Source organism: Ammospiza nelsoni, chromosome 5 (genome assembly GCF_027579445.1).
Source record: "Ammospiza nelsoni isolate bAmmNel1 chromosome 5, bAmmNel1.pri, whole genome shotgun sequence".
Lineage (NCBI taxonomy): Eukaryota > Metazoa > Chordata > Aves > Passeriformes > Passerellidae > Ammospiza > Ammospiza nelsoni.
The window spans coordinates 2,477,328-2,495,360 of record NC_080637.1 but is presented as its reverse complement, the minus strand read 5'-3'; the positions used below and the strand labels follow the sequence as shown (position 1 = coordinate 2,495,360).

Below are 18,033 nucleotides of genomic sequence, written 5' to 3'. Positions count from 1 at the left end.
TCACATTCTCTGGAAAAATCCCTTCACCCAGGATTTTTCTCCTGAGAAGCCTCAGAAAAAAGGGGAACAATTCTTATCTCATTTGCTTCTCCTGTGTTGTGCTCATGTGGAATGTGTTTGGAGATTGTTTCATTGGATTCTGGTGTGAGTTGTTTTCACTCTTTAGCCAAGTGGGGCCAAACTGTGTTGAGACTCTGGAGAGAGTCAAAAGTTTCCATTATTATCTTTTTAACTTTCTACCTTAAGTATCCTTTCTGTATTCTTTAGTATAGTTTATGTAGTATTCTTTAATATAATATAGTATCATAAAAAATGAATTAGCCTTCTGAGAACATGGAGTCAGATTCATCATTCCCTCTTTCATCTGGGAACCCCACAAATACAATAGGGCTGTGCCATGGACAAGGCAGCAGAATTGGAGGGAATATTTCTCCAGCACATTATTCTTTGCCTTCCTGATGGACTGCACAGGGAGCTTTGTGAATGAGCAGGGGTTGCAAAATGTATTTTGCCTGGGGCAGTGAAATAGCTGGGGCCAAGCGTGTCATTTGGTTTCACTCACACTTTCCCTACCCTATCTCTATCTTGGTTTTTCCTTTTCTTTCCCTCTTTGTTGTCTTGGTTACATGGGCAGACTCCTGATACTCTGCTAGTATTCATTTTAATGATATGTTCCCGTAAAGCACAATATTTTCCTTCAGTTGTGTGTGCCACTGGATAAATTCCTTTGACACATGTGACATTTGTATATCAACTAACAGATATTGCTTTATGACTGTGGGTATTTTGCAGAGCATTCATGGATCACATAAATCAAAATCTGATACACAGTCTGCCACTTTCATACAAAAAAATGAAAAAAAAAAAAAACACATAGGAAAATACTGAAACTGCAGGGGAAAAAAAGCAGCAAAGTTTCTCCAAAACCATCTTGTAATGACTTTCAGCAAGTCTTCCAAGCACAGAATAAATCCTGCTATCTTGGGGATAATCTAAGAACTCCTTTTTCATGCCATCCCAAATATTCCACTGCAGCTTGACCGAGGAGCTGCAGTGCACCAGGAGAAGCAGCAGAGTGTGACACGCCTGGTAGGACCCAACAGCACAAAAAATATAAAAAAGAAATCCCAGCTCCTGGGTTTTATCCAGGGGTTACATCTAATCCTACAAGGCTTACTCCAATTTACCAGTGTTTTTGAACAGAAAACAAACTTTGTGCTGAAATAATGGCTTATGCTGGAGCTGCAATCCCAATGCAGCATTTTCCTGGCAGCACCTGATTGATGAGCCAAGGTGGAAAATAAAGCATCCAAAGGCCCATGGCAGGGGTCAAGGAGCATCAAGGGAAAGTCCTGAGTGCCAAACCACGCAGAGAAGGTGACAGGTTGCTGTCCCAGGGTCAGACACCCTCAGGAGCACTGGAGGGGGACAATGTGAGGAGGAAAGTCAGGGATTGCAGAAGACACAGCAAGGATTGGGGTGGACCTAAAGGTTTCCAGGAGTCTGGATCAAGTGGTCCAAAACAATCACACATGGTTAGGGGAGCCTCATTTTGCTTTGTGTTCTGCCCCTTTGGGGGAAATTCATTCACCTGAGCAAATCTCAGCCCAAGGCTCCAGCCCCACTCCAACTCACCCAAAGTTAGAACTACCACAAGTGGAATATTCAGCATGTTAGGAAAAAGCTTCATTTTGTTTCCTTTCTCAAGTTACACCAGCCACTTCTGCTCTCCTCTGCTCATTCTTTACCCTATAAGGCTGTCCCTGCTCCCTACCACACTTCATAAAGCACAGAAAGATTTCTCTCCTATTTTCCCCTATTAAAGAGGAATCAGATCTTGGACTCTGCAGTGCAACCTGCAAAGGCAAAGACAGAGCCATGGCTGAGTTTTCTTCTCCTGAAGCCAAAAAAAACCCCAACCAAAAGCTTGTGAGTGCAGGGAGAGCAGTCATTAAGTGTTTAGGTCTTTTTGATATTTACCATTCAGATCTCAGCTGCCCCATTCCCTCCCTCCAAGAGACTGACTGGAGAACTGAACAGTTTATTATGATATCACACATGACAGGGAAGCAAAAGCTAATTAGCCAGGGGAGGAGATTATTTTTATTATGACCATTTTTTAAAACCATTTGGCTCCTTTTTCACATGCCTGAATAATAATAAAAAAAACCTACCATATTTTCTTTTCAAAAGCACGAGCAGCCTTTCCTCTGCTTTGAGCAAAGCCAGAGACATTTGCCAGTGGGCAGGATCCCATTCCTCCCTCAGCATGGGGGAAATGCCATCTGAATTTACAGCCCAGATTTGCTTTTCAAGTGAAGAAACAGGTAGAGAATAAAACCAGAGATTCCAGACTATCCCTAAGCATCCATGAACAAACAACTCCCTTCGCTCCCCACAAGCCACAGTGGGTCACCTTTTCACATCACCTTACTTGCCCCAACTTGGAAGTCTTCACTCACAAAAGGGATTTAAACAGGAAACAGCATCCTAAAACATCTCCAGGCTCTGCCCAACCTCCCTTCCCAGCTTCTCCCCCATCTCCATGACCATGGCCAAGCCACCATCTCCTTGCACAAGCAATGGCTTACAACACCCCTGGGCTGAACATTCAGACCAACATTGCCAGACTGGCACAGAGGGGCTGAAATGGAGCCAGTGCCCATCATTAGCCCACTTCCAACAACTCATCTTACCCTGGGAAAGCCACAGGTACCTCCCCAGTCTCTCTGGGGGCTTCACAAGGCAAACCCCAGCCATGCAATGGCCACATTTCAGTGAGAATGCCCAGAGAGGAACCCAGACACACTCTTGATTCTGTTTGTGAGGCCATAAACTAGCCATAAACACAAAGCTCATTATGGCTCAGGACACAGCTTTCCTTTGATGCAAACCCTCTTCCTTCAGCACAAACCCCAGGCTGACATCAGCAGGGCAGCCCCCGATCCCATGCTGGGCTCGTGGTGAGATCACAACCCAGTCACACTGCCCTGAAGAAAGATCTCCAGAGCATGGATCCTGTTTCCCAAACTTCAGCCCCAGTCTGATTTTCTCCAAGCATGCACAGACACCCTTTGGTCAATGACTCAATTAGAGATGGTCTGAACACCAAAAAATTCTGTTGGATGCAAATCACATCACGTCCATCTGCGACTGTGGTTTGACTTCTGAAGCATTAATTTCCTGATGAATAACCACTTGGAAGGAGGATTTTATCCTTTCTCAGATCATCTTTATCCCTTGAGGGTGAAATGCAGTTTCTTTGCCAACCAAACCATTTTTCATCCTCAAAATAGGAGCACCTTAGGACAAGGACCGCGCTCATGCTCGACGCAACACTTAAATCACCATAAAAACATGAAAATCTGAGTTAGAGGACCACGTAGGTCTTACCTTCTTGAGCTTCCCACTCTTGGTGCCCACAAAAGCCAGGGAGTGGTTCTTGTAGACGTAGGCAATCACCGAGGTCATCCTGTCCCCATCCTCAGTGAAAATGGGGAGCCCTCGCACCATGGATGATACTCCCAAGGGGGCATTCATATCCAGGCCACAGAAATTGTCATCAATTGTTAACAGCTGCAAAGGAAGAAAGAAAAAAGTGGGTAAACAGCTGAAGTCACCAATTTTTCAGCCATTTGAAAAGTATCCATCCGTTGCGTAACGTGCCTGTAACTTATGCAGGCTGACAAAAATCAAGGAGGACTGGAGAAAGAGGTGGAAAAAAGAAAAAAAAAACCTCTCTGAAGTTACACAATGAGTTACAGCCAGAAGGAGAACTGGAAAGTTGGTTCTGTTGAATGACAGCCCAGCAGGATACATTACATTAAGCCTTTTTCCTACTGCTGTACCAGTCAGTTTTACCAGTCAAGACTCACCAATCAAGTGCAAGTCTGCTGAAAATGTCTTAAACATACCTAAGTTCTGTCAAAAAAAAAAAAAAAAAGTACACTATTCCTGTAGATCCAGAGTAAGAACTACTGAGCTAAATCTGCACTGGCAAATAAAATTATAAAATAGACCCTGACCTGTCCTCTGGACCCAACACTAAAGATCACATCTACCAAGCCTAAATAGCCACTCCTCTCCTAATTTTAAACTCAGTAAGGTTGCTTATGTTACATCTTTGGAAATTATCATCCCCCATGGAGTGCCCAGGCATTATCCAAGAGAGAGATGGTCAGTTGGTCAGCCCAGGCTGAATCTGCAGAAGGGACCATGGTAAGAATTAAATATCATGAACTTAAAGCCCTTTCCAGTGCCTCAGGGGGCTCCAAGAGAACTGGAGCAGAACCTGGGACAATGGATGGAGGGACAGGACAAGAGGAAATTGCTTCAAACTGCCAGAGAGCAGCATTACATGGGGAGAAATGTTTGGCTGTGAGGGTGGTGAGGTCCTGGCACACATGGTCCAGAGAAGCTGTGGCTGCCCCTGGAAGTGTCCAAGGCCAGGCTGGATGGGGCTTGGAGCAACCTGGGATAGCAGAAGGTGTCCCTGACCATGGCAGAGGGGCGAGACTGGATGGTGTGGGGAAAAAACACTCTGTGAAATGCCAGTGTCCATAAAAGAGACAGAGGAGTTCTGCAATTTTATTTGAATAAATGGAGAGAGAGCTCACTGGGGCATACCCCCATGGGGTTTCACTCTCTAGGTTTCAGAGCACACAGCCTCCTTTTATTCTAAACTCACCCTCTTCCTTTCCCCATTACCAGGAAGGTGCAGCCTTCCCAATCCACCTCCCACATATCCCCTCTTGAACCTATAATTTCCCCCAAAACTCAGCAGTTTTGGCTGTCTACCTTCAGGGGATCCACCAGAAGTGCCTCAGATATTACCCAGACCCATTTGTCCAACCCTAAAGCTCAGGAGTTCAAACCATAGTTAAAATTCCCAAATTCCCATGTTTTGTGGTTGGTACAGACATTTAGGCCCATTTCAAAGACATTAACACCCATTCCTCCTAAAGACCCCTCACCCATCGAGTTGTATGTAAGGACATTAGCACCCATCTTTCCTTCCTTTAAGGTGCCTTCCAACCAAAACCATTCTGTGATTTAACTGGGATTCTGTAATTTCCTGTAGTTCTTTGGAGAGGAGGGAAGCTTCCACAGCTACCATGAGGAATTTCCAGCTTTTTTTTTTTTTTGGAGATACCCATGAACTCCCAACAACCAGAGAAAAATTCCTATCCATCAATACTGCTGCCTGAGCTCCAACACCCACTGCATTTGAACTCAGCAGCATTTTCAGCACATGATGTTCCACTGGGATCCCTTTCACTTAAATTAATGTCATGTCTATTTGTCCCTAAAGGTGTTTCCTTGGGCTTCAGGGAGTTCCAGGAATGTGGCACAGGCAGCTCTTCTACCTTCAGGCACCATCAAGGCAGGTGAAGTTAATACAGGTCACAGATCTCCACAGAATAAATCAAATAAAACTCCAAATATCCCAGCACATGAGCCAGAGTAGTTGGACTTTATTAACTTCGCTGGGGCCACTCACAGATTTCAACACTTAAAATGTTTAGGTAAGGCCTAGAGAAGCAATAATGAAGTGTACAGGAAGGTTGCCTAGTTTTGATATATCAGAACTAAAGGACCACGACAATTTTCTTTGAGCTCACATCTTCCTGGAAACACAGCTAAAAAAAGTGATGGTCCCTGCTTGAGTTCACCAGCAGTAAAAGCCTGATAGTTGATTCATTTTATCCTCACCCAGCAATTACGGGCAATAATTACAGATGGTTTTGCTGAATAGAAGAATAATGCGTCCTAAATGTGTTTATAAATACATAAAACCTAGGAGGAATTCAAAGGGCCATTAGGAGGGATCAGCTAGCCTGAGCTCTGGCCTGCAGGAGTCATTAGTGTTTGTGGACTGCCCTTTTTAGCAGAGCTAAAAGAGCAATTAGGGAGCAGATCAGCAGCAGGCAGGATGCTGCTAGTCCAAAATGACAGCAACAAGTCCAAGATAAATCTGCAACCCAGCTCTAGTACGTGGAAATCCATAATCAGCAGGGAAAGGAGGTGTGCCAGAGAAGGAACCACCCAACCAAACTGGAAATGCACCTTCCAACACAGCTGGGTGGCCACAAAACGACTCCAGGTGATCCAATCGGCCCCAAATTCCGACCCATAATCGGCCCCCAATTCCAACCCGTAATCAGCCCTAAAATTTCATCCCATAATCGGGCCCAAGTTTCAAATCTCCTCAGCCCCAAATTTCAACCCATACTCGGCCCCAAAATTTCAATCCGTGATCGGCCCCAAATTCCAACCCACAATCGGCCCCAAAATTTCAAATCGCCAATCAGCCCAACTGTGTGGTCCCTGCTTGATGTCCCTCCAAGCTGAATTGTCCTGTGACAATTAGATTCTTGGATCTTGTAAGATCCAAGCGTCCAGGTCTCCAAGTCAGCCCCAATTTGCCCAGAAACCATTAAGCTCAGAGATGAGCACAAATTGTATTTCAGGGGTATAACCAAACTGCCTAAGTGCTCACCCTGACAAGCTGGAAAGAGTCACATCAGGCTGAAAGCAGGAAAATCCCAAACTGCAGAAAGAGGGCAAAGGGAGGAAAGTTTCCAAGGAAAACAGGACAGCTTTCTCCACCACCAAGATGATGAAAAGCTTGAAAGTGCCAGCAGACATCTTACCTAAGGTGCAGGGTGCAAAGCTCCATCCCAAACCAGAGAAAATTATTCTGACAAGCAGTGAAATGAGATGAATCCAGCAGAGCACAGGCAAAACCAACCCCTCCAGCTGAAGCCATTGAGCCCAGAAAGGACCCACAGACTCCTCTGGCTGCTTTTCTACTCCATCCAGACCCTCCCAACCCCAGGGGCAGGAGCCTGGGAGGACACAGCCCCCAAAATCACAGCATTAAGCACAAACACCCGTGGCTGATTTGTCTCCAACCTGTTGAGGTTTCAATAATCTGATTGCCACTGGGTAGTTCCCCCTGCACCTGATTGGGCTCCAGCTGAACTCAGACCTACCCTTAATGGGGCTGATAATCCCACACAGACACAAAATTAAATTTAAACCTATTTATTTCAACTTTTTTCCCCCTGACATTATTTACAGAAGAACACATCCTTATTAGAGGGGCTTACACAGGAATAGGGGCTCCAACTGAGCTCAGACCTACCCTTAATGGGGCTGATAATCCCACATTGACACAAAATTAAACTTAAGCCAATTTATTTCATCTTTTTCCTCTGGCATTAGTTACAGGAGAATCCTTATAAGAAGGGCTTACACAGAAATAGGGGGGCAGATTTTTTTAAAGAAGGTAAAGTCACACTAGGTTTAAATAAGAAATTGTTTATGATGAGGGTTGGGAACAGAGAAGTTGTGGCTGCCCCTGGATCCCTGGAAGTGCCCAAGGCCAGGATGGGATAAGAGAAGGTGTCTCTGCCCATGACAGGGGTGGAATTTGATGGTCTTTAGGTCACTTGCAACCCAAACCATTCTAGAACTCTGTGTGCTGCTGGTTGGGTGCCAGAGAAGCAATCACAGCATTGCTGGTTTGCCGTGTGGACAACCCTCCCCCAGAAACAAGGCCAGCAAGCCACACGAAAACTATTTTCTTTGAACATATTTGGGTTATTTCCTCTGGGGGACCATCTGCCAAAAAAATGCCAGCAAGCAAAACCCTCCAAATAAACAGCACCCAGCTCCTGCACAGCTGTGGCTCTCAGCTGCACACAGGCCTTTGTAGAGCCAGAAATACAGTCATCCTCTGCAGCAAAGACAGACACGTAAGGAAGTTTGGATTTATGATGAAAGGGTCAGGAGTTGCAAGCACAGGTTTATTTTCAATTCCAGACACTCCTAGCAGCAATATAAAGTAGCCACATTAAACTCTCTGGAGCTTCTCTGCCTGGCAATTTCGTGTTAACGACTTTGCAGAATGAAGGGGGAGGTGAGGGCAGGAATTCACTTCTAGCGGTGGCTGGGATAGCAGGGAGAGGCAAAGGGAAGGTCTGAAGAGGTGGGGATGATATCAGCAATTCTCACATCCTGGGCAGTTAAAATCCAACCCAGAAAGTCACAGCCAGAGGTAACTTGGAAGGGAATGGGGCCCTGCAGTTGGATTGCTGGGCTAGGATCAACCACTTCATCATCCCACACCAAATTCCCACTTGCAAATAAGAGAAAATTTCTCACCACCACCCTGCCCCAGGGAAACTCAGAAGCACAGGTGGTCTGCATATCCAAAATGTCTGCATATCCAAAATATCTTCATCTGAGATGCACTGGCAGCTCCCAGGGTGTAGGGGGATACAGTATGGGTGAATGAAGGTGATATAGAATGTAATCTTATCCCCTAAAGAGTTACAGCTGAACCAATTACTAAAGATCAGGAGCAGGCCTGATGTTAACAGGCCACAGCTGTAGCCAATAAGTGGTATAAAAGAGTGGATTGGTGGGAACTGGAGTCAGTTGGCTGCTGTGAGGACAAGGAAGAGTCAGAGCTTAGAGGAGTTGCCTGTGAGAAACATTGAGGCGGTACGAGGCTCGGGTGATATGGAATCCTTGCCCTATAATGGTAATAGAATTCTTGATATATATAAGACAACAATCAGGGTATAAATGCCCTCCCCAGTCCCACCAGCTGCCTCTCTACCTGGTTGTGTTCTGCTCCTGTCACCTCTGTCTGCGTCACCAACCATCTGCAGCCCTGACACCATGGCCAAGTGTCACAGCCACCACTGAAACAGGAAGGGTGTGCAAAAGAGTGGCCCTGATTTACAGGGTTCTGGCAAGAGTTTGCCTCCTCCAGGATTAAACCTATCAAATAAATAATTAACACATCCAAACCCTCCTGGAGAGGGTGGGTTTACAAGGCTGGTGCTGGCTCAGTCCTGGAGGGATTGGCTGAGCCCCCAAAACCCCAAATTCAGCAGAAGGGTTGGAGATTTGATTCCATCACCTCCTTGCCTGTCCTCCTCTCATTCCCAGCAGGAATGAGTGTGCTGGCACTGCAGGAGTGGCAGAAGCACCAAATATCAGGAGACAGGGGCAAACAGTGCTCATAATACACCAATTGTCCCTTAAACATCTGCTTTCACTGTTTGCTCTGAAGCAGCCCCTGATAATCAAACACAGCCTAATCCACATTTGGGGAAGAGCCTCAATAAAGGATTAGCCGCCCCTCACTCCTCCTTGCTTTCACTCCAGCAGAATCTTCCTCCTCAATCAAAGCACTGGAAGCTTTTTTTTTATTCCCAGATATCTCAGCAGGCTCCAAAGCAATTCCACAGACTCACCAGGGATAAAGGCTGTCCCAGTGGCCAAGCCTTGCCTTTGATTTACAGCTAATACCTAACAGCCCTGCCTTCATCATGTGGTGGCAGGTACTTGGCTCCTCTCTCCTGTTATCTCAGGCTTGGCTGAGGCAGAGGATGGAGGGAACACACATTAATGGATGTCTGTGCTGCCAGCAGGGCCAGGCAGCCAGCAGCAGTAAGAAATCAACAGTTACAGGCATTTGAGTCTTTGCAAGGAGACATCCAAGGTCTTTTCCATCACCTGGCTGCAAGAGCTGAATGAGGGTGAAGGTGGGCACATGTCCACTCAATAGGATATTTAAATATCTAGAATTCCTGGAATTTGATGTCTGTCAGTGCCCTCCCCTCTTGGCTTCTCTGGGTCTGGATTGAAGGCACTTGAGATGGCAGTTCATGTTCAGACTCAGCTGTTTATTATTTCTTATCAGTGTTACAGCCTCACAATCATGAGTTCTGCACCCTTTCATTAGAAGGCACAAAATGGCCAACAATCTCTTGTTACAAGGTCTTTTAAGACTAAACTATCCAATTAAGAAAAGACACCTAGATTATTTCCCTTTTTACCCAATAACTGATCACTTGAAACCTGCAATGTGGGTTTTTCTGTCCAATTAAAAAATGCCACCCAAACTCATGGAGAAGAAGGAAGGAAAAGGTGAAGAAGGAAGAAGGTGAAGAAGAACAACCTGCCTCCACCCTAAAACCTCCATCTTGCTTCATATTTATTTCTATATTCTAAAACCCCAAACTCTAAGTTTTCCACCCTGTGATATTAAACGCTTCTAACCAACTCCACACCTATAATCCCAGTGCTATCAATCAACTTTGGAAGCCTTCTCCTCAGGTCAAATGCAGTGTTCTCTTGTGGGTCAGTGCCATTAAGCACAGAAAGTCTAAAATTCTCAGCATCCAGGATTCCAACACTCCCCATCCTGGGTCAGGAAAAGGCCAGGTTTGCCTGGTTGCAGATATTTGTCATCTGCAGCTCAAAATTTTGTGTTCAAAGAGGTGGGCAGCGACCAAAGATAGCACAGATCACCAACCCACCCCTCCTCAGTGGTCAGTCTGGAGTTTGTGACATTCAAAAATACCCAGCCCTGTTTCCCCAGGGATAGAATAGTGATAGAACAGAAGCTGGATCAAGAGCCAGCATTTGGAAATACATTCTAATTGCACACTGCTTTTCACTTGTGCACCCACAGCAGCGCTTGCTGTGCAATTACATGTCACCATATACAAATGACAGGGCAGTTACAGGAACTTTACCAATTATAGGGAAATTGCACCCACTATGCTGAAGAGGTTTTCGTTCAGACACAGCTCAGGAACACAAGAACAAGAGGGAAAGTTACTCAAATTGACTAGAACTGCTACAGGCATTTGGATTTTAGGTCTGTAGTTTAAGCACCAGTTCAAGGACTGGTGTCAAGTTTCCAGAGTGCTGCAGAATCTTAATGGAGTACAGACTTTTTATGCCTGCATTTATGTTCCTGCTCTGCTGTGAGTGTGAGGCTCCCCAACAGTCCACTCCACGCTCCTCCACGTCGTAAAATTTGCAATTTCCTGAAGAAGAGGCTGCCTTTCTTGCAGAGAGCAACAGGTTCCTTCAGTTTTCAGAGCTGGGTGATTGTCAGTAATTGTGGATAAAAGGAATTGTGCTGCAAATTTGTGCTATAAATGTAGCATCCTCCAAGTTCTGCCTTTTTAAGTACCCAAAGATGTGCACAAGCTAAATCCATTAGTGAGCCCCTACATTTTCTAGGCTCAGTATTACAAAATTTAAATAATTCTGGCTGCTTTCCTTTATTTTTTTGTCACACCTCAGAGATGCAGAGCCCTGCTTTCAGCTGACCCTGTCACAGCCATGGTGACACCATTGCAAAGATTGTTTTTCATTTGTTCTCCATCTCTGGTTCCCATTTTTGCTGGGACTGCTCTGGAAGCAGCACTGGGCTGTTGTGGGCTCTGAGCAACCTACTCCGGTCTCTGTCCATGGCAGGGGGTGGAACTGGATGAGCTTTAAGGTCCTTTCTAACCAAACCATTCTAAGATGCTGTGATTAAGTGAAATTGCTCATTTCTCCATGAAGGAAAGGGATATTGTGATTTAAGTGGTATTTCCATTGCCTTGGTTAGACCCCAGAAGTCTGAGAAGGGACAGTACCTCCAGGAGCAATGCAGACCGAGATAATAAAACATAATAAATAAAATATTCCATTCATGGAGATCTTCCCATCTCAAATCTCAAACATCCCTGTGACAGCAAAATCTCCCTTTTGCATATTTGTGGAAAATGTGTATTTTATGATAGGCTTTTCACAAATATTAAAATTAATATTACATGTGTTGTGTTAGAAAGTTATGCTGTGTTAATTCTCTTAAGTAGTGTGTTAAATATAGTTTTAGGTTATAACAAAATGTTTAAATAGAAACTATGCTATGTAAGATACTTTTTTTCTAAGGAAAGGACTCATACCAAGATACCAGCCATGGGACACCTGAATCTTTCAGAGGAAGAGAATTTATTGCTCCATTATCAGGAGAAATGAACTTCTTCCTGCCTCGCTCAGCTCTGAAGATACTGTCAGGATTCAGAGGAAGAAGCTGACCCTGGCCAGACAGAATCCTGTGTTTGAATGGAATTTATGCATCATGTATGAGATGTATGAATATGCAACAGGTTATTGTTTTTAAGGGTTAATCCTCTGTTAACGTGGGTCCTTTTTTGGGCTTGTGCTGCCCAGAAAAGGTACCCAGACGTCCCTAACTCTTTGTTTCTATTGTCTCATATTGTCCCAATCCAAATTGTCCAATTATTATTCTAATTATATTACTATTTTTATAACCATTTTATTACTATTAAACCTTTAAAATTTTAACAAGTGATCGGCGTTTTTCACAATATTGCATTTCCTTCTCTCCAGAAAATTTCCAGCATCACAACTCCAAATCCCAGCACTCCAAACCATGCAGGTGGGGTGAAAAGCACACCCCAGAGCTGTGTGGCCACTGAGGTTCATTCCTACGAGCCAGAAGGATGGATGTGAGCTGAAGAGCAGCAAGTGTGACTGTAAAAGGTGTAAAAGGAAGCTGAGCTCTCCTGTGGTCCCATAAACTTCCCCTTGCTGGCTCAGAGGATCGTGTGGCTGCGGCGCTGAGGGATAAACAGAGGAATATAATCTCTGTGCCTCTCAGATCACTGCTTTGAAAAATTCACTTAAAATTTTTCACACCCCCAAAAAAAAAAAGAGATTATCGAGTGTGGAGACTCTGCCTTTGAAACTGGCACGGGCTGTTGGGTAAATAAGCATTTAGGGATTTTTCAAAAGGGAAGTATTGATCAAATAAGCTGCTGGAGCTCTTCTGTAAGAACTTATTCCAGCAGCAAAGCTCGGCTACACACCTGAAACACAGCAGCACTGGTATATATATACCTGAAATGGGGAGAATGAGTCCCAGAGAGAGGAAATCTTAGGTGAAAAGGGGGTTTTGTGTAAGCAGAAAGACACCTTTGAGAGAAGGTGCTGCATTTATCCTAAAGGATGTCCCTGATCAGCCCTCTCATTCCTATTGAACACACACCAGCACTGGTCAGATAAAGTCTGGCTGCCTCCCTTTGATGGCACCACCAGCAATTCACTGCTGCTGCAATCACAATTGCCATAATTATTATTTTGTTACACAGGGAAACAAAAAAAAAAAAAAAATTATCATTTGGGCTGCAAAGTGGCACCCGTGCCAGCAGCGCTGCAGAAATGAAATAACAAAGCTGCTTTGCATGCAGGCAACACCTTCACCCCGAGAGCCCTGAGCCTCTTAAAAGCATTAATTAAGCCTCACCACGGTCCTGCAAAGGTGATTTAAGTGCTGTAATGAGTGAGATGTATGTGCTGCTGGAAACGGTGAGAGAGCTTGGCTCGCTCAACAAATAACAGAGTGGAGATCCTGCATCAGGGAGAATGGAGATGTGTCTGGTGCCATCATCTCACAGAAGATGCACTAAAGAGGCCTGGTTATCAGTTTGAACAACAAACTAAAGCACTCGAGCCCTGAAAGGGAAAATCTCCAGCTTGTAGCTGCTTATCTGGGCAGATCCTGGTGCTTGAGGAATTCAGAGCGTTTGTACCAGGCAGTGTCAATTCACTGGAATTCCAACTGCTCCCGAATCTGGAAGCAGGACTGAGCAGTTGGGAGGCTGCAGGGACACCATCACAGTCACAGCCCGGTGTTGCCTGGAGTGGGATCCCCACCAACAGCTCCAACCCAAGAGTGCTGGGTTGTCAATGAGATATTTTCTGAAAAATCCATTTGCCAGAATTTTTCTCCTGAGAAAAAAAATTGTAAACAATAACTATCTGATGTCTGTGGAATGTGGTCTGGAGGCTGTTTACCAACAGGTGCATATTTGATTGGTCACATGTGATTTGTTTTTACTTGATGATCAATCCCAGTCCAGCTGTGTCAGACTCTCTGGTCAGTCATGGGTTTTTATTATCATTCCTTTCTAGCCTTCTGATGTCTCCTTTCTCTTTCTTTAGTACACTTTTAGTATATCATTTTCTTTTAATATATATCATAAAATAATAAATCAGCCTTCTGAAACATGGAGTCAAGATTCTCATCTCTTCCCTCGTCCTGGGGACCCTCAAACACCACCACACCGGGTCATTCCCTCATTAGGAGGAGTGAATTTTTATTATTCCCTGCTGCACATTCCCTCACTCTGCCTCTCCCACTCTCTCTCCTTGTCTAAATACGTGCCTGGCTAATATAGCTGGTTTACAGGATAAATCAGCTGTACAAATCCTATTCTATTTTGGATCACTGACAACGACGGGGTAATGACATTGAAACAGGGAAATGCAACGTACTCCTCTAATGTCACCCACATGTTCCATCAGCTGCACCAGCTCCCAGTGCTGCATGGAGGAAACAGAGCAAACTCTGTCTTTACCATTTAGCTCCAGTCCTATCTGGCTGTCTTGCCTTTCCTAGTGTTGAGTATTTCTTTAAATAAAGGATCACAGGATGATTTGGCTTGACAGAGATTTTAAAGACCAGTCAGTCCCACCCCGTGCCATGAGCAGGGACATTTTCACTGAATCAGGGTGTTCAAAGCCTCATCCAGACTGGCCTTGAGCACTTCCAGAGATGGAACTCCAGCTCCATCCTGAACTGGATGCACCAGCTGCACAACCAGGTCTGTGCCGACTCTGCAAACACCAAATTTTGTCCTAAAGTTGTTGCTAGGTTACCCAAATATTGTCCCATGTCGCAGACATCTTTTATGGAAAATTCTTTCCTTAGGATTTTCCTCCTGAGAAGCTGAGAAGCCTCAGGAACAAAATGCAAACATTGATTATCTGCTGCTGTGGAATGCAACAGGTGCATCTGGGATTGGGCTCATGTGGTTGTTTCTAATTAATGGCCAATCACAGCCCAGCTGGCTCGGACAGACAGCAGAGCCACCAGCTTTTGTTATCATCCTTTTCTATTCTATTCTTAGCTTAGCTAGCCTTCTGATGAAATCCTTTCTTCTATTCTTCTAGTATAGTTTTAATATAATATATATAATAAAATAATAAATCAGCCTTCTGAAACATGGAGTCAGATCCTCGTCTCTTCCCTCAAGCTGAGACCCCTGTGAACATGGTCACAGTCCCATTCTCAGTAAAATGCTTCTCAAACAAACTCAGAGCAAAAACTCTATCCTCCAACAGCAAAGCCGTGCAGGTGCCAGGCTGGGAGTGTCTGGGGCAGAAATATGGTCAGATGTGATTCAGGCATCTCTCTGTGAGTAAAACATCTTTTTTCATCTCCATCTCCACTCTATCCACTCTTCAAATATATGTGTTACCCTACCAGGTACAATAGGAACCCATCCATGCAATTTGGATAAATAGAGATATTTCAAGGAGGGAAAAAACAGATAAGTCTTATGTTATAATCCTGGAATATCAATAAATAGACACACACATCAGGTCGCTCCCGGAGGCTGAATATCTTCACTGAGCCTCCAAGTTCTGAGACAGAGCCTGCACTGTGTTCCACCCCCACAGCCCCACTGGCATCAGGAGAGTGAAGGAGGAAGGGTCTGTGCAGGATTTATCCCAGAGAGCAAAGCTGAATCCAGCACCCCCTCGACCCCCTCCTCAACAGAATGGGCATTGTACAACCGCCCCTGCTCCGGCTGCTTTAAATAGCAGCAGCCTCACCAAGGGAGATGGAGTCATTTTGCTTCTGGCTCTTCCAGGACATCTGGGGTTTGCTTTCTCTGCAATTTCTTTTTTTCTAATTTAAAAAAAAACCACCCTCTTGCACAAGTCTCTTGGCCTGCCAGGCGACCTCCTGGCGAGGCAAGGCGAGGTCAGCTTTGCAAAGTCCTGGCGAGGGGGAGAATGTGAGCAGATCACGTGGAGGCCTCCAAAAATGCAAAGCTGAGCCACAGACAACCTCAGGGCTCGACCACAGAAGAAAACAGCTTGGGTTTCTGGCAGGGGAAGAAGCAAAGAGCAGTTCCCAGGAATAAATCTAATTGTGCATGTGGCGGGGAGGTGGTGCAGGGAGGGTCTGGGACTCTGCTCACCTGCACACCAGGGAGCTGCAGCACCTGGGCTGATGCTGAGCTGCCTGAAGAGCCAAGTGGTGCAGGGATGAGAGGGATGCTGGGGGAGGGAGCTGTGCCTGGGATATCTCAGACCCAGCAGCTCTGCCCTCAATTGTTACAGACATCTTTTATGAAAAATCTTTTCTTTAGGATTTTTCCTCCTGAGAAGCTGACAGGCCTCAGGAACAAAATGTAAACAATGATTATCTGCTGCTGTGGAATGCAACAGGTGCATCTGTGATTGATCCATATTGGTTGTTTCTAATTAATGGCCAATCACAGCCAGCTGGCTCAGACAGAGAGTCTGAGCCACAAACCTTTGTTATCATTCTTTCTTTTTCTATTCTTAGCCAGCCTTCTGATGAAATCCTTTCTTCTGTTCTTTTAGAATAGTTTAAATATAATATATATCATAAAATAATAAGTCAGCCTTCTGAAACATGGAATCAGATCCTCATCTCTTCCCTCATCCTCAGACCCCTGTGAGCACCATCACACTCAATGAACATTTTGTGTGAGCGGGGTCACCCCGACGTGAGAGAGCAGCTCTGTGAGAGGGTTTGGCACCCAGCCACTTTCAGGCACAGGCTTTCCTCCTGGTTTGTGCTTTGGAAGGAAATAAAAGGGTTTGAGAAGGTTGTTTCCAATGCATATTCGGGTTTTTCCCCCCAGGACAATGAGGATTTGTGAAGGAGAGGTTTCGGGGTGGGGATGTTTCATGGTGAAGGTAATTAATTACTGCCAGAATTACTTCTGCACCCACTGGTCAGGCAGTATCCTTTCAAGGACAGGTGTTTAATACTGAGAAACCTACTTAATACCTCAAATACAATCATCCTCTCCACTCAATTAGGCCCTGATTTACAGCCCTTAAGTGCAAGCTTCTGTTGATGTAGGGGATTAAGAGTTTTTGTTTTGCTCTCCCCCAGAGCACCCGAAGCCCCTTTTCTCCCTGCCTGGAGTGCAGAGCACTTTGCAGAGGCAGGGACCTGTCCTCATCCCTGCTGGCTGAAAGCAGAGAGAACATTCCCCCAGGGCAAAGAGATGAACCCACACTCTGCCTGAGCTCACCCCACACTGGGGAGGATTTCCCAATCCCAGTTCAGAGGGCCAGGACCTTACTGGGAGCACTGGAGACATGAACTCAGTTGCTTTCCAAAGGGCACAGCCCCAGACATCTCTGGCCACTTCCACCACAACCCTGACAAATACCATCTGTGTATCTCCCTGAGCTGCCTCCTGTGGGGAAAAAGCTGGAATTTCTCTCTGTGGAAGTTTTTCACCCCGGAGCAGAGCCAGCTTTGCAGGGGAGGTGATGGAGATGGAAGATGCAGGGGGAGATTTGCAAATCCCAGAGCTCAGCTGCAGAAATCCTGAGCCAGAGCCCTACCTGTTGGATTAAACCCTTTTCAGACCCAGAGATGGGGCAATGAGAGACATTTCAAAACTTTTATTCCATTTTCAGTCTCATGAGAAGGGTGAGACAACACACATGTCATAATTCACCCCATCACAATCAGAAGTGATTGTGTCCCTCTTCCTCCCCAGCTCAGATCCCCCCCTCTCCAGCCCCAGTGTCACCAGGAGGACACTTGTCACCCCTTATCACAGCTGCTGGGCCAGCACCAGCTCTGCACACCCAGCATCCAACACAAACTGATGTGAGCAAGTGCACAAACACAGATCTGGCAGCCACCAGCCTGTTTGCTCCAGCGAGCATTCCCAGAGAGGCATTACAGCATTGCTCAGGGTACTGCCCTCCCAAAAACTGAACTTTATCGTTTTTGTGGGGGTTTCCTGCTCTTATTTGCATTTTCAAAGGAAGAAATGCTGTTAAAAATTGACCAAGAATTGACCTCAGCTGTCCACAAACCCTTTGAATCAGAAACTCCAGCCTGTAAAATTTGGAATAAAGACGTGCACAAAACTTGTGCATGATCTGTCCAGCTGGGATGTCACTGTGATATTTTATGAAAAATCCCTTCACCAGGATTTCTTCTCCTGGGAAGATGAGAAGCCTCAGCTGCTCCATGTTTTGTTCCTCTAGAATGTGATTTAAAGAATTGTTTACCCAGCATGTGAATTGTTTGTACTTAATGACCAATCACCATCAGCTGTGTCAGACTCTAGTCTG

The 18,033-nt window shown here is 45.3% G+C and overlaps 1 protein-coding gene across 1 annotated transcript in view; it reads right to left on the bottom strand.

Moving 5' to 3' along the window:
- PLXNA4 (plexin A4) overlaps window positions 1-18,033 on the bottom strand; it is a 502,236-nt gene that overhangs the window by 443,054 nt on the left and 41,149 nt on the right. The window contains exon 3 of the mRNA XM_059471897.1: window positions 3,394-3,576. Within this exon, the coding sequence (XP_059327880.1) occupies window positions 3,394-3,576 (183 nt within the window). The remainder of the gene's footprint in view (window positions 1-3,393; window positions 3,577-18,033) is intronic.